The sequence below is a fragment of the Erythrolamprus reginae genome, chromosome 2 (assembly GCF_031021105.1).
Source record: "Erythrolamprus reginae isolate rEryReg1 chromosome 2, rEryReg1.hap1, whole genome shotgun sequence".
Classification (NCBI taxonomy): domain Eukaryota; kingdom Metazoa; phylum Chordata; class Lepidosauria; order Squamata; family Dipsadidae; genus Erythrolamprus; species Erythrolamprus reginae.
Genome location: NC_091951.1, coordinates 240,415,044 through 240,431,793, shown reverse-complemented (window position 1 = coordinate 240,431,793; position 16,750 = coordinate 240,415,044). Strand labels below are relative to the sequence as shown.

The following is a 16,750-nucleotide window of genomic DNA, read 5'->3' as shown; positions in this document are numbered from 1 at the left end:
TACAAAGCAGTACTAACACTTAACATAATCTTGATTCTAACTATCTGTTAATGCAACCTAGGGCTATGTTGACTTTTTTGGATGGCTCATATTTAAGTGATTGTCCATTAGGAATCCAAGACTCCTCTCACAGTTACTACTATTGAACCAGGTATCACCAATTCAGCACAAACAACATTACACTACATAATTTCAACACATAAAATTCAGACAAAGGGCCAAGATTAGCAAGCAGAAAATAACACTGCCTAAGTTAAAGCAATAACTTAACACTGCTTTAACTATCATTAAAAATGTTCCCAGGGTATTGGTTTCTGTTTCATACTGGTTAATATATTGATTATTCTTTCATATTGCCAAGAAACATAAATAACACCAAGATATGATATACACAGTACTAAATACAACAAGGATGGCATGGACTATAATTTTCACATTTATATTTTCACCATTATTATCAAGGATTAGCTAGGTTTCTGATGGAAGGACTGATTAAAGAAATATTTACAACATTTACAAAATAGGTTTTAAGGCCTCCGATGCCTATGGCTCAGGTCTCATTGCATGGTAACCCATAATCAGATGTTTTTTTCTGTTTTCACAAAGTAGGTAAACTAGCTTAAATTATAACCACTTTTTGCAAAAAGCACTTTTGCTATTTTACATTAACAGTTCTAAATTGCGAAAAAGATATTTAATTATTTATTATTTTATTAATTGGACTTGTATGCCGCCCCTCTCCGTGGACTATTATGACAAGACACCCATAGATAGGCTATTACTAACCAAGTTAGCCTTCCACACTGAGCCCTTTTATTGGCCTGTTCTGTATATGTCATTCTTTCAGGTTGTTCAGCATACAAGTCTTTCTCAACACGAGGAATAACGGCTCCTATCACAACTTCTTTTCTTGATGCCGTTGTTAAATGTTCTAAGTAAAAATACAGGTAGAAATTCTCTATTTATCCCAAGCACAAAGCTGAACAATAGATTTACAGTTAAAGAAGTGACCTATCCATAAACAGTTAGCTACATTTTTTTTAAAAAAATCTATCGCTTGTTGTAAGCCCTGTCTGAATTAGAATGGGAGAGTTATACTGGTCCCTGTGAAATTTTACAGGGGCCACTCCAATGATTGGGACTGATACAGAGGAAAGTATGGATTGGGTCAGCCTGTACTTCCCTCCCCCATAAATTCACACTATCTTCTCCTTGTTGCATATTGAGATTGTAATGGTAGGTGGCAGCCTCCCCCCCCCCCCCACCAATGCACCTTTCTTCTCACAGTACATAAGATCATATCTTGATTCTCTCTAACTTTTATTTATTTTTTTCTATTGAATTAGATCAACTTCTGGGGGTTTTGGCAAAGTTTTTCAGAAGTGGTTTGCCATTGTCAAGGGCTCAGCAAAAGTGTCTAGGCCAGTCACTCAACTGGTTTTGTGCCCAAGGTGGAACTAGAAATCACAATCTCTGTTTCTAGCCAGATACCTTAACGATAAAAAACTAAAATTCCCAAAGTTCAAATGTTGCAAGAAAGTATAATTATTTGAACACTCAAAGAACATTCTAACCCCACTTATCTAAGATAAAAGAAATACGCATGCTCTCATGAGGCCTTTAGAATAAATATATAAACATTATTATTTACTGTTAATATGACAGTTCTGTACCTGAGGTCTCAATATGATAAAAATAATCATCAGGAGTGAAACCAGTTTCAAGTAGTGCAGTTCGACATGCACTTCTAACCACTTCTTTGGCTAATTCTCTAAATTCTGATAAACGAGACGCCACCTAAAATTTTAATGCAATTGCAGGTGATTAAATTTCAGTTAAATTATTTATATGAACTCACGAACAACTGAAACATGAAACTCACATCTTTTAGTTGACTGAACTGAGTCCCTTTAAACTCTATCAATGTATATATATAGCCCTTTTCAATTTGACAAAGTACCATGTCACTAATTCGATAACACATTTCTTGGATGTTTAGAATTGCTGGTCTCAAACACTGCAAAACAGAACAAATCAATAAGACAGAAAGAACTATTAGAAAGTATTGTGTACAACAAAAACAAATTGATTGGCTTTCGTATTTACACTATATTTGAGACAAATTGGAAATCACATGGTTAAATCTGTTTTTTTTATTTTCTCTGTGTCTCCCAGTTCCCCCCCCCCCCCCCCCCATATCTTGATGGAATAAAAGGGCATTGGCATATTTACATATATGTTATCCAAACTGAAATATAAATGTGCATAGTTGATGGCTCCTAGAAAATGGCTCCTGGATATTAGTGTCTCTGAGTTCCCATATATTAAAAATACAGTGGTATCTCTACTTAAGAACTTAATTCGTTCCGTGACCAGGTTCTTAAGAAGAAAAGTTTGTAAGTAGAAGCAATTTTTCTCATAGGAATCAATGTAAAAGCAAATAATGCGTGCAAACCCATTAGGAAAGAAATAAAAGCTCGGAATTTAGGTGGGAGGAGGAAGAGGAGGAGGACAGTTGCTGCCGAAGGAAGAAGGTGAGGTGAAGGGAATAAAAAAAATCCAAAACTTTAAGGCATTAAAAAAAAAGAGAGACTCTGAGGCGGCAAGGAGCACGCGCCTCCCATACACCCGGTGCAAGGCTGCCTCCCATACACTGAGAGAAACCCAGGGGGAATGGCAGGAAACTGGCCAGGCCTTCATGCTGTTCTCAAATTTCCTGGGAAATTTTTCTGGGCTCGGGTTCTTAAGTAGAAAACGGTTCTTAAGAAGAGGTCAAAAAAATCTTGAACATCCGGTTCTTATCTAGAAAAGTTCTTAAGTAGAGACATTCTTAGGTAGAGGTACCACTGTATTGCCTTGACTACACAAGAGCTATGCAAAACATTTGTGGTCCTGAATGATCAAATATATAATGTCAGCAAGAACCTATATTTTGTTGTTGCCTTTTTAAAAGCAAATGAACAAAGCAGCTTTCCAATTTTTCAAAATAATAAGATTTCCAAATTCCATCCAAGGGAAAAATGTTCCTAGCACTGTATTCACTAAGGAAAGGAAGGAGAGGCTGTATTTTCCAATACAGTGGAACCTCGACATACGAGCAGCTCTACTTACGAGCTACTCAAGATAAGAGCTGGGAGAGGAGAGACATTTTTGTTCGTCTCCCGAGCTCAAATCCGCGATACGAGCCGAGAAGAGCCGGGCTGGCTTACTTTCCTTCCTTCCCGCGCTGATGCAGAGCCACTCGAACAAAGCGTCACGCCCCTCTGATGCTTTCGGCGGCTTCCGAAGCGACGCTGGGCTCTTTTGCCGCCAAAAGCGTCAGGGGGGCGTGACGCTTTGTTCGAGTGGCTCTGCATCAGCGCGGAAAGGAAGGAAAGTAAACCAGCCCGGCTCTTCTCGGCTCGTATCCCGGCACTTGGTGAGTGGAGAGGCGGTCGCCTCCCCTGCCGCCCCACTCTGGGGCTCCTTGGCTTCTGCTGGGGGTGGGGGGGTCCGCGCACATCGAAGAGGCACCTCTCGCCTTCTGCCGCTGGCCGCCCGCCGTGCCGCTTTCCTTCTTCCCGTCGCGCCTTCCAAAGCAGCGCTGGGCGAAAGAGAGCGGGCGGCCAGCGGCAGAAGGCGAGAGATGCCTCTTTGTGCGCTCGATCTCGGGGGTTGGGGGCGAGCTTGCCACCAGGCTCGGCTGGGGGGGGCTTGGCTTCTGCTAGGGGGGGGCGGCGGCCGGGTCCGGCTCCCGCCGCTGACGCGCCCCTCTGACGGCGTTCGGCGGCTTTCAAAGCACAGGGAAGGGCTTAAGCCGCCGCCTTTTCCCTTCCCCGTGGGAGCGCCAGACTTCTTGTCTGCCCGGCCCCAGGCACGAAACCGCTGTTTATGCCGGGCGGCTCGCCTGGAACGCCAGCAATGCCACCAGGCCGATTGCCGAGCGGGGGCGGGGCGTGGGAGGAGGCAGCGCCCCCCCGACCCCTCAGGCCGCTCCGTCCGGGATGGGGCTCGACCCGGGTGGAGCGGCCTGAAGGGTCCGGTGCGGCGCTGCCTCCTCCCACCCCCGCTCGGCAATCGGCCGGGTGGCATTGCTGGCGTTCCAGGCGAGCCGCCCGGCATAAGCAGCGGTTTCGTGGGTGCTGGCAAGCCCCCAGGTCGGCTGCAGTCTTTTAAAACAGCCCCGCCGCTTCTCCGCTGACTCCTGAAGCCAAAAGCCAAAGGCGAACTTCCGCGCTTCAGGAGTCAGCTGAGAAGCGGCGGGGCTGTTTTAAAAGACTGCAGCCGACCTGGGGGGCTTGCCAGCACCCACCCCATCCCCCAACTTGGAACCGCAGCTGGCGGCGGAGGAGGAAGGCTCTCTTTCGCCCAGCGCTGCTTTGGAAGGCGCGACGGGAAAGCGCTCCGGCGTTGTCCGGGCTTCTCCCGCCACGCGCAGCCCAGCAGCGGCGGAGGAAGGCAAATGCGGCTTGGAAGCTGGGAGGGGAGCGGAAGAGCTAAGTGGCCAAAGACGTTCCGCCCCCCTCCCAGCTTCCAAGCCGCATTCGCCTTCCTCCGCCGCCGCCAGCCGTGGTTCTGAGTTGGGGGGTGGGAGGTGGGTGCTGGCAAGCCCCCCAGGTCGGCTGCAGTCTTTTAAAACAGCCCCGCCGCTTCTCCGCTGACTCCTGAAGCCAAAAGCCAAAGGCGAACTTCCGCGCTTCACGAGTCAGCTGAGAAGCGGCGGGGCTGTTTTAAAAGACTGCAGCCGACCTGGGGGGCTTGCCAGCACCCACCCCCACCCCCCAACTCGGAACCGCGGCTGGCGGCGGCGGAGGAAGGCTCTCTTTCGCCCAGCGCTGCTTTGGAAGGCGCGACGGGAAAGCGCTCCGGCGTTGTCCGGGCTTCTCCCGCCACGCGCAGCCCAGCAGCGGCGGAGGAAGGCGAATGCGGCTTGGAAGCTGGGAGGGGGGCGGAAGAGCTAAGTGGCCAAAGACGTTCCGCCCCCCTCCCAGCTTCCAAGCAGCATTCGCCTTCCTCCGCCGCTGCTGGGCTGCGCGTGGCGGGAGAAGCCCGGACAACGCCGGAGCGCTTTCCCATCGCGCCTTCCAAAGCAGCGCTGGGCGAAAGAGAGCGGGCGGCCAGCGGCAGAAGGCGAGAGATGCCTCTTCGTGCGCTCGATCACGGGGGTTGGGGGCGAGCTTGCCACCAGGCTCGGCTGGGGGGGGGGCTTGGCTTCTACGTGGGGGGGGGGGCGGCGGCCGGGTCCGGCTCCTGCCGCTGACGCGCCCCTCTGACGGCGTTCGGCGGCTTCCAAAGCCCTCCCTTCACTCATTCCTCTCTTACTCTCCCCTTTCATAAGTTTCCTTGCTTCCTTCCTCTGTTCCTGTCCCTTCCCCCTTTCTTGCTTTCTTGCTCTTTTTCTTTCTCTCTTTTACCTTCCCTTCCTCTATTTCTTCTTTTCTTTCTCCTTCCCACCTTCTTCCCTCCCTCCCTCCCTTCACTCATTCCTCTCTTACTCTCCCCTTTCATAGGTTTCCTTGCTTCCTTCCTCTGTTCCTGTCCCTTCCCCCTTTCTTTCTTTCTTTCTTTCTTGCTCTTTTTCTTTCTCTCTTTTACCTTCCCTTCCTCTATTTCTTCTTTTCTTTCTCCTTCCCACCTTCTTCCCTCCCTTCACTTATTCCTCTCTTACTCTCCCCTTTCATAAGTTTCCTTGCTTCCTTCCTCTGTTCCTGTCCCTTCCCCCTTTCTTTCTTTCTTTCTTGCTCTTTTTCTTTCTCTTTTACCTTCCCTTCCTCTATTTCTTCTTTTCTTTCTCCTTCCCACCTTCTTCCCTCCCTCCCTCCCTTCACTCATTCCTCTCTTACTCTCCCCTTTCATAAGTTTCCTTGCTTCCTTCCTCTGTTCCTGTCCCTTCCCTCTTTCCTTCCTTCCTTCCCACCCTCCGTCCATTCATTCACCCATTCATCTCTTGATCGCTTAAAGCCGGTCCCTGGTGCAAAAAGGGTTGGGGACCTCTGTCCTACAGGATTGGGTGGCAGAGAAGTTGAACATATGTAAATTTAAAAGTTTAAGAAAGTTTACAAGTTAAGTGAAAGAAACTTCATTATTCATTTATATGTACATGTACATTTCTTCATTAAAAACATGTCTTTCTGCATAATTTAGACTAACTTTGTGAGTTTTTTGAGGGCTGGAACCAATTAAAATTATTTACATTAATTCCTATGGGGAAAAGTCGTTCGAGATAAGAGCTGCTCGACTTAAGAGCCCAGGTCCGGAACGAATTAAACTCGTATCTCGAGGTACCACTATAATTTTTTTAAAAATATTCTCCAGGTAGAAGAACAGGATTATCATAATCAGTCAGTTTGGTCTAATGGTTAAGGTACCAGGTTGGAAACCAGGAGACTGTGAGCTCTACTCCTGCCTTAGGCATGAATGACTTTAGACCAGTCTCCATCTCTCTCAGCCCAACTCACTTCAACGCAAATCAAGGGATTTTTGGGAGAGAAGAGAATAAGTGAAAAACTTATTCTCTTTGCATTAACAGGAATTTCTGACAGTTCAACTATTTTTCTCTTTGTAAAATATTTTAATCTCTGTGAATTTTTTAGATGATGAGATTTATTGACTTTCCATACTAACTAAACTCTAGCAGCACCAATTTAGAATTATGGAACTACAGCTACGTTAATATGATTATACAGTATTTCACACAAGAAAACTTACAGTACAATGTAAATCATTTTGATAGTAAACAATGACCTCTTCAAAACAATACAATACAATAAAAACTCAATACATACAGCATTAACGATGAATAAGTTCTTCTGTAAAGCTTGGCGACATGAATTAATAGTTTTGCAGCGGACGTTCTTTCTCCATACATTAAATGACTTCCATTTGCGAAATATAGCAAATATAGTTATTTTGATAAGTGCCCTATGATAGACATATTCTTGCTCCCAGCGTTCAAGATCCAGGTATTCAACTTCTCCATTACATGTATGAATAACTGCTTGTGGACTAATAGTGTAGTAATCATTTTTGTTAATGCAGTCATAAGTTACAATTCTAAAAATAAATTTAAAAAACATCTTGTTTAATAGGATAAATTATTTGCCAAGACCTGAATAAACAATGATAGATTATCTATATATGCCTATTCTGTACCTGTAGGAAACAGAACCTAATAGAATAATACCTGTTGTTTTTGTATCATTCTGTATCATGGGTTTTGCAACCTATCTATTAATTTTCAAGGACGGAGGGTGGCAATTAACATAACTTGTGTGATCATGTTTGATCATGGCAGGACGTTTTCTGACATATTCTGGATAACTGAACGAATTGGATTGTTTTTTTAATTATTAGATGCAGCCTCATCCCATCATATTTGCATAAAATCCACAACAAGCTACAGTGACATAAATCAAGGTTTCTAAATGCATTAATGTTCAAATGTCCCTGGTCAATTTTTGTACAATTTAGCACACTTTGTATTTGCAGAAAGCTCTATCCCGCATCAAATTGTTGTCCCAATTTGCTAAAAACAATAATATGACAGCAATTCATGTTCTTTTCTTGCTAGATTAAGATACAATATATTTTGATTTTAACAAAGTTTGCTCTGATCGGAGTATTGAGTCATGATTTGCAACGAGTGAATATTCCAATTCATGCTTTCAAAGCATGATATGTTCTCTGCATAGTTCTAATGGAAATGACAGACATTTTCTCCCCATCTCTTTCAATCATATACTGTTAATTGCACAAGGGTAGTTAAACTGCCTGAATACTAAGGATACAATAATTAGTGTATGCTGGTAGTTGTTATATAAATTACCCGACAAAACTATATGACAAAACATATATAATGCTGTCTTTCTATGTTAAGACAACTGTTTGAAATAAATCCTATATATATTCATGAAACAAACAAAACATTTAAAAGGTTATAATATTTATGTAGTTACTTACCAAGCAAATCTACTGTAAATCATATTAAAGTAACCAAAATATATTTACAATCCCCAAAGCATTTCAAAACCCTTGAGCACTTCTAATGTTTGGAAATTGAAAGTTGAAATATTTCACACTAATTATATAGCCTACATCTTTTGAGATGCATACATTATATAATTGCCTTTTTATCAAAATTTAACAGTGTACCTTAATTGATAATTTCATTTCAGTTTCTCTTTTCTACGGAAAAGAGAATTTTAGCATCGTATTTATGTTAAAACATATACATATAAGAAAAATATAGAAATTAAATATAATTATATTATTTCTTTAAGTAAATATATTAACCATCAGTCGGACAGAGATTGGTATTAAAGTAGTAAATCTGGAGTTCATATTAAACATAAAATTATTGTTTTTTAACATACAATTGCTTCAACATTTAAAGATAACTCACTTCAGGTTATATGTGTGATACTCAATTGATGATTTAGGCACCGCAGGAGTCATGTACAGAAATCCAAGGTTTTGGTTTTCACATATTGTTCTTATAATCTCCAGAGGCTCTGTAATATTAGCTTTGATTACTTCTTCTGGTTCACTAAATGTACGTAAAGGTGGAGCCGAACTTGGTTTGCAAGCACTTGTCTTTAATATACTACGGGGTTGCTTAGGAGGAGTTGGAACTCGTACCATAGCACTCAGCATCTGTGATAATAAAGGAAAGGAACTTATACTGTATATAACTCAACATTTTTTTTAAAGGTTCTATTGATTTCCTGTGTTTTTTTTTAAACTCAGCATTTTCTTGTAGATTCTTAGGAGTATAAAATCACAAATTTACTGTACAACAATAATATTTATAACTGCTCCCCTTATATATTTTTTTAAAACACAATCGATATCATGGTTTATCACTATGTACTGTATACTAGCATAGCAAGGAGCACTAGTCTAGCAAGATATACTGTCTTCCTCCAGAATGGCTTATAAAACTTTGGAACCTTTCCCTTCCTAAATTAACAAGAAGTTCTACTTTTCTTCTGTAGTGTAGAAACTAAATTATGTTTCAGTCAAGTAAGTCTGGATTGAAAGTGTTTTGAAAAAAACCATATTTAGGTATCCATTTCAGATTTAATGAGAAATTTTATTATCTGAAAACTGGAGTGTTTCTGAGCTCTTTGTTGCGATCAAGTAAGCGGGCCAGATAAATCTACTTGGATTTCTGAAGCAAAGCCCCAGTTACCTTCCTCCACACTCCACATGTACAATGCAGCTGGCCCAACACCTGCACATTACTTCAGTGCTTTTGACAGAATAGCATCCTCTATCAGAATTCTTAGGGGTTTAATGTCTTTTTACTAATAACATTTGTTTACCACCTGAAACCAGACGTTTCTAAATTGCTTACAGAATAAATGCAATGCAAGTTGCCATTGTAATTAAAATGGTAACCCAATTACGCTTCGATTTAATCCATGCTAAACAGTAAATAATACACCGAATTAATTGAATATGGCACCGCTTGTACAATTAAAACCTGAATGCCTTCTGGAAAAGTCATGTTTTCATCCAGCTCCAGAAGGCTCTGAGGGTGGGGGCCATCTTTGCCTCAGCAAGCAAGCTCTTCCAGAGGAAGAAAATTGCTACTATATAAAGAATGCGCTGTTTGAAACTGGTTTCACTCCTGGTGATTATATTTTTAAAGTATTGAGAATACAGGTACAAAACTGTCACATTAACAATAAATAATAATGTTTATATATTTATTCTAAATGCCTCAGGAGACACTGTGCATTTATTTTATCTCAGACAAGTAGGGTTAAAAAGTTCTTTGAATTTTCAAATAATTGTACTTTCTTGCAACATTTGAATAGAATGTCTATTGCAGAGCCTCCTCCTTCTGTATAATGGGCAGAAACCATTGAAGAAAGGTTTGTCCGTAAGACATTTTGGGCCATGAAACTTGCCTGGTTTTGTAGGTAGTGACAAGTACCTTGAATTACACTGAGAACCAAAACAGTAATTCGTGCAGCTCCCATAGCAGAAGTGCAACATGGAAGTATCGTCCTCTTAATTTTTTTTAATTTAAACTTCAAAAACTTTTTATTCAACATTTCTCCTAAAAATGTTAACTATAATTTTATACAGAAGTTAAATAGCAATGGAATAATAAAACTAGATTGCCATTTTAAATTAATACTATAGAACAGGGGTGTCAAACTCAAGGCCCAGGGGTCAGATCTGGCCTACAGGGTGCTTAGATCTGGCCCACAAGGTCACCTTGAAAACAACAAAAGACTGGCCTATGGTGCCTCTGCCAGCAGACAATTGTAGGAGACTGTCGTAGCAAAAAACTGAGCTCGGGAGACTATTTTCTCTGGTAGAGCATTCGGGCCGCCATAGGCGCCCCTGACACAAGTGCTGTTGAGTTGACCACTCCCATCCTGGCCACACTCACTATGTCCCCCCAAGGTCAAATCCTCAATGTGGCCCTCAATGAAATAGAGTTTGACACCCCTGCTATATAGAACAATGGTATAAATATGAGTACAATACGAAAAAAGAGGACTACATTGGCCTTACAGTGAACCTCCTTCACCAGGTGAGAACTATTTATGGCAACGCAGCTTCATATTATGAAGAATTACAACTGGCCACATACACTTACATTAATAGGGAAATGAAATCTCCTTTAATGTATTTTAAAATTTAAATAAGTGGAAAGTGATCTCATTTTAGGATATCTAAGAATATTTTTAAAGTATGCTGAAAAGGTGATTGATGTATTTTTTATTATTGATATTTCATTAACTCCAACATGCAAAGAATACCTTAAAATTACTTTTATTTTGTTTTGTTTTATTTTATTTGGAATAATAAATTGTAAATGCCTTGAACATGCAGGTATCCCTTATTAACTTACAACAGTTCATTTAATTCGATGTCACAACGATACTGAAAAAAGTGACTTTTGACTATTTTTCTTACTTATGTCCATTACAGAGACCCCATGATCATGTGATCAAAATTCAGACACTTGGCAACTGACTCCTATTTATGATGATTGCAGTGTTCTGGAGTCACATGTGACGTCCTGACAAGCAAAGACAATGGGGAAACCAGATTCACTTAACAACTTATCAACTGCCATGATTCACAAATGTGAATTAACTGTGGTAAGAATGGTCGTAAAATAGGGGATAAATTTCATTTAACAAATGTCTTATTTATTTATTTATTTAATTTATTTTTATTTTATTATTTAGATTTGTATGCCGCCCCTCTCCGCAGACTCGTTCAGCAACAGAAATTTTGGGTTCGATTGTGGTCATAAGTCAAGGATTACCTGTATTTTATTTGAAGGGAAGATTAAAATATTTAAATTAAAAATATGTACTCACAACCTGTTAGGACAGACAATACCTGTCTTTCTTTCAGTTCTTCATGGAGTTCAGGTGAAATTATCTCCACAGTCCCAGGCCATTTTCTTTTCTCTGCTGAAGTTGTAGGCTTTAATACCCCAGCTGCTAACAATTTTTCTCTGTTCTTCTGGTATATATATTCAGGTTGTTTTTGGTGCTGATATACTTTTAAGGAAGGCTAAAATTAAGAATGAAGTAAGTTTTAAAAAATGAATAACTCATTGATAAAAGTTTTGTACAAGTTAATAGACAATAACATTAAATTAGCCAAGTACAGACTTTGTCACAGTTCTTTAACTGTAGATAGGGAAGACAACATGTACCACTAGGCAGGAGTCTGATAGGTTAAAGAACCATGCTTTTATTTTACACGGCTTGCACATTCTCTCAAAGCAAACATTAGTGACTTATAGCATTTTCTAAAGTCATCCAACCAACTTGGATGATAATCAACAAAAAAAAAATTAGACTTAACTTCAGTTTTCTAAATATATCTGAAAAAATCCCCACAACTTTTTCCAAATTAAAAATAGTCTTAAAATCAAAATCAACCTACTAAAGGTTCTAGCTTTATAGGCTGTTGCCGCTTTCTAGTTCTTTCTTGAGATTTTGTATTATGTTCAAATTTCAGAGCTTCAGGATTTGATGGCATCTGTTTTGGAGCCACACTGGTCAGTCTATTTCTTAATTCATTTATTGAAGGAGAATTTTTCCCATTAGAAGACTCTTCACTTGAACTCTGATTGCTTCTACTACCAGTAGCTGTTGATTCCAATGATGGGATAGAAGGCAATAAGATTCTTTTCGACATAGTGGCCTGAAAATAAAATATGTAACCTTACTATAACTCTTAATATAAACAAACTGCCTTTTAAACATTAATAAAAATATAAGAATACGAAAAGAAAATGTGTATTGGTATAAGTACATTAAGACTGAGAAACATACTGTTAAAGTATCCCACTTTGGGGATGGATCAAGATGCAGCATAAAATATTACGAAGGAGGGAGGGAGCAAGAAAAATAAATAGATAGATAGACAGACAGACAGACAGACAGACAGACAGACAGACAGACACAGAGGCAAAGATTAATAATACTGGTCAATACAAAAAAATCATCAGCAAAGGTAATATGTCTTTTATGGAGTTTGATGTGCTGATTCTAAAAATATGCTTAGTTTGGCTCTATCACATAAAGTTTCCGATATAGAAGCATTTTTGTTATTACATTATTTCTACATTTTCAATGCATGTGGTAATTACTGTTTTATTAATGTTGCCGGTATATTTCCTATTCTGTATAACAATGACGCCACTCCGTGGAAACTATACCTGGGAACTATGTACATTGTTAAAATCACAACAAAAAAATGATTCAGAAAAGTACAGGGTGAACTGCGATGATTACAAAAAACATTTTTTGTAGACTTGTGTAATTAGCTATGATTTATTCTGTTTCAAGTTAGCCCACATTTCCTTCTCTCTACTATTTTAAATATACCAGTCCTGCTCTCTAAATGTCTATTTCACAGAAGGCAAGAAAAAAAATGTAAATGAGGAGAAGGAGGAAGAGGAGGAAGAAGGAGGAGGAAGAGGAAGAAAGAGGAGGAAGAAGGAGGAGGAAGGAGAAGGAGGATGGAGAAGGAGGAGGAGGAAGAGGAGGGAGGAGGAAGGAGGAAGGAGGGAGGAGGAAGGAGGAAGGAGGAGGAAGGAGGAGGAGGAAGAGGAGGAAGAAGGGGGAGGAGGAAGAGGAAGTAGGAGGAGGAGGAAGAAAGAGGAGGAGGAAGAGGAAGAAAGAGGAGGAACAAGAAGGAGGAGGAAGAGGAAGAAAGAGGAAGAAGGAGGAGGAGGAAGAAGGAGCAGTAAGAGGTGGAAGAGGTAGAGGAGGAAGGAGGAGGAAGCGGTAGAAGGAGGAGGAGGAGGAGGAAGAAGGAGGAGGAGGAGCAGGAAGAGGAGGAAGAGGAAGAGGAGGAGAAACCAAAAGATAACTTTGGGTAATACAGTAATTTTAATGACGGGACGGCAAAGGAAAGAGGTTGGCACCCTCGATTGCCCCTTGCTCTCTCTGGACGAGGCAGTTTTTGCAAGCCTGGCTCAAATGCATTTTGCAAAAGGTATACAGTACAGCTAAAAAAACAATAAAGTCGGAAGAGAGCATCCTTTCGGGATGGCAATAGCCGGAGCAGAGAAATTCCCTCACTTTCACCATTTTTATAAAATAAGAGGGGACACCCGCGGGGTTTACTGTTGGAGAAACTTACCTTTCCCGCCCAGAAACTATAGAAACTTCAGGCCCTCCAGAGAGTCGCCCGTTGCTAAGCAACAGTCCCCAGGACCGTATCCCAGCATTCCCCGGGCGGGACGCAACCAAGGGGCGGGAAGCTAGTGTCGCTATGGTTACGACGCCAGGGCTTCCGCGTGTCACCTGCAGTCGCTCTTGGTCAGGGAGCCCCGCCCTCGTGCTTCTTCCCCTGCTACGCGCAGCCGCCTCCCCAAGAGATCGAAGAGATTAATGCTTAATCCTTGGCAGTACTGCGATCCAAAGCATCGTCAGATCTCAAGGATTTTTGCTGGATCTTGAACCGCTGTTCCGTAGGTATGATGGATAGAATGGAATGGAATAGGAATAGAATAAGCAATAGAAGAGAATGGAATAGGGGAAAGGGAATAGAATAGAATAGAGAACAGGGAACGGAATAGAATAGCATTGAATAAATGGAATAGAATTAGAACAGAATGGAATAGAATGGAATGGCATTAGAATTAGAATTGGGAACATAGAATAGAATAGAATAGGGAACAGGAAACAGAATAGTACAGTATTGAATAAATAGGTAATAGAATTAGAATAGAATAGGAATAGAATAGAATTAAAATTAGAATAGGGAAAAGGGAATAGAATAGTATTGAATAAATAGGGAATAGAAATAGAATAGAATAGGAGAATAGAATAAGAATAAATAGAATAGACTAACAATAGAATAGAATGGGGAATAGGGAATAAAATAAAATAGTTTTATATAGATTTTATAAATATAGTTTTATTTTTATAGTTATATATAGAAAAATAGATACGTATATACTTTTATAAATATAGAGCCGGGGTGGCGCAGCAGGTAGAGTGCTGTACTGCAGGCCACTGAAGCTGACTGTAGATCTGTAGGTCAGCGGTTCAAATCTCATCACCGGCTCAAGGTTGACTCAGCCTTCCATCCTTCCGAGGTGGGTAAAATGAGGACCCTGATTGTGGGGGCAATATGCTGGCTCTGTTAGAAAGTGCTATTGCTAACATGTTGTAAGCCGCCCTGAGTCTAAGGAGACGGATGGCATAAAAATCAAATAGATAGATAGATAGATAGATAGATAGATAGATAGATAGATAGATAGATAGATAGAGAATGGAATTAGAATAGAACAGAACAACTTTGTCACTTTAAATGTACACGAATCAGCATACATTAAAATGAGATTTTGTTGCATTGATTGAATAAATCTCCAAATACCACACAGTATAGTTATCTCCCCAACTATTGTAAAAGCAGTGAAGTAGATAAATATACAGCCCTCTAATCAGTTTTTCCACTAGCCCTGTGAAACATCACATATTCTATTCAGGTTTTGCTCTAAGGTTAAGTGCCTAATTTGTTGTGTCTTGCATAGAATTTTCCAGTCTAGAGAAGAAACTACTGTATTTTTTTGTTCAGTCTTATGTCACTTGGGCGACATCTAGTGGCAGCGCAATGCTATACCTGTGGTTGAGCACAGGTTCCCATCTTATAAATGGTCAGAAAGATGGAAAGGTGTGGATGAAGATTGAAGAAAGGAATTTTTGGTGAGGATGGCTTGTAACGAATCTTAATTTGCTTTATTAGAAAAATATCAATATTACTCCCATGTGGTCAGATTTAATATTTTCCTTTTTTTGTAATTTTTAAAATATATATAGTATATTGAATATATTTAAAATATATATAGTATATTGAAGTGATAAAAAAACCTCCAAAGAATAAATGCTTAACAACAGCCAGAATCTTCTAGGGTGGGTGGCCATAATAAATTTAATAATAGATAATAATAAAAGATGCATAATTTAAGAGTAACAGCATGCATTTTGTCTTACATGGAAATGAGAGCTCAGTATATGAGCATAAAACTAAATAGAATGCTATTAGGTGATTTATGAATGTGCAGAAAGAAAAATTGAATGTAGAATTTGTTATTTAAGAAATGTGTACAACAAGAAAAGGCCAACAATAAATCTTCACTGAATGCAAAATGTAATGACTGGTGTAAATTAAGTTTCTTTCTTTCTTTCTTTCTTTCTTTCTTTCTTTCTTTCTTTCTTTCTTTCTTTCTTTCTTTCTTTCTTTCTTTCTTGGATTTGTATGCCGCCCCTTTCTGTAGACTCAGGGCGGCTAACAACAATGATAAAAACAGCGTGTAACAATCCAATAATAAAACAACCAAAAACCCTTATTATAAAACCAAACATACACACAAACATACCATGCATAACTTGTATTGGCCTAGGGGGAAGGAATATCTCAACTCCCCCATGCCTGGCGGTATAAGTGAGTCTTGAGTAGTTTACGAAAGACAGGGAGGGTGGGGGCAGTTCTAATCTCTGGGGGGAGTTGGTTCCAGAGGGCCGGGGCCGCCACAGAGAAGGCTCTTCCCCTGGGGCCCGCCAAACAACATTGTTTAGTCGACAGGACCCGGAGAAGGCCAACCTTATCGGTCACTGAGATTCGTGTGGTAGCAGGCGGTTCCGGAGGTAATCTGGTCCAATAAGTTGAATCACAAAACAGACGTGATGAAGAATGAATGAAAGGGAAGGGGAAAAGAAAGTTGTGGTTGATGGAGAGATGAAAACCTCAAAAAGAGACAAAAGTTTAAAGAACAGAAAGCAATGTCCAAGCTAGAGGCTATGAGTTCAAGGGCCGCCTGATGCATGAAAGCCAGCTTTGTAACCTTAGGCTGTAGGTGCTCTCTCCCAGCCCAACCCACCTAACAGTTGTTATGGGGGAAATGGAAGGAGATGGATATAATTGAATTATTTCTATTAATAAAAGCAGGATTTTTAAAAAATGAGTCCCTGTGAGGACATGATTGAAACAAGGATAGTTTGTAAAACTAGAAAAGTGGAGATTCTTGGTAATGAGAAACAGATTTGACTTACTTACTTACTTATTTATTGGATTTGTATGCCGCCCCTCTCCGCAGACTCGAGGCGGCTAACAACAATGATAAAAAAACAACATGTAACAATCCAATTTAATAAAACAACTAAAAACCCTTATTACAAAAAATCAAACATACACACAAACATACCATACATAACTTGTAATGGCCTAGGGGAAGGAATATCCTAACTCCCCCATGCCTGGCGACAAAGGTGGG

General features: G+C 40.4%; 1 protein-coding gene across 3 annotated transcripts in view; it reads right to left on the bottom strand.

Moving 5' to 3' along the window:
• Nucleotides 1-13,689, bottom strand: part of DNAH6 (dynein axonemal heavy chain 6) — a 223,660-nt gene extending 209,971 nt beyond the window's left edge. For all 3 annotated transcript variants that reach the window (XR_011558276.1, XM_070742321.1, XM_070742322.1), the window contains exons 1-8: nt 13,612-13,689; nt 11,905-12,165; nt 11,350-11,526; nt 8,381-8,631; nt 6,765-7,032; nt 1,883-2,017; nt 1,674-1,797; nt 787-931 (exon numbers count right to left, since the gene is read on the bottom strand). Coding sequence is in view for 2 of the 3 variants with exons in the window: in XM_070742321.1 (XP_070598422.1) it covers nt 787-931; nt 1,674-1,797; nt 1,883-2,017; nt 6,765-7,032; nt 8,381-8,631; nt 11,350-11,526; nt 11,905-12,159 (1,355 nt within the window). In the remaining variant the exon portion in view is untranslated. The remainder of the gene's footprint in view (nt 1-786; nt 932-1,673; nt 1,798-1,882; nt 2,018-6,764; nt 7,033-8,380; nt 8,632-11,349; nt 11,527-11,904; nt 12,166-13,611) is intronic.
• Between the last annotated feature and the right edge of the window lie 3,061 nt (nt 13,690-16,750).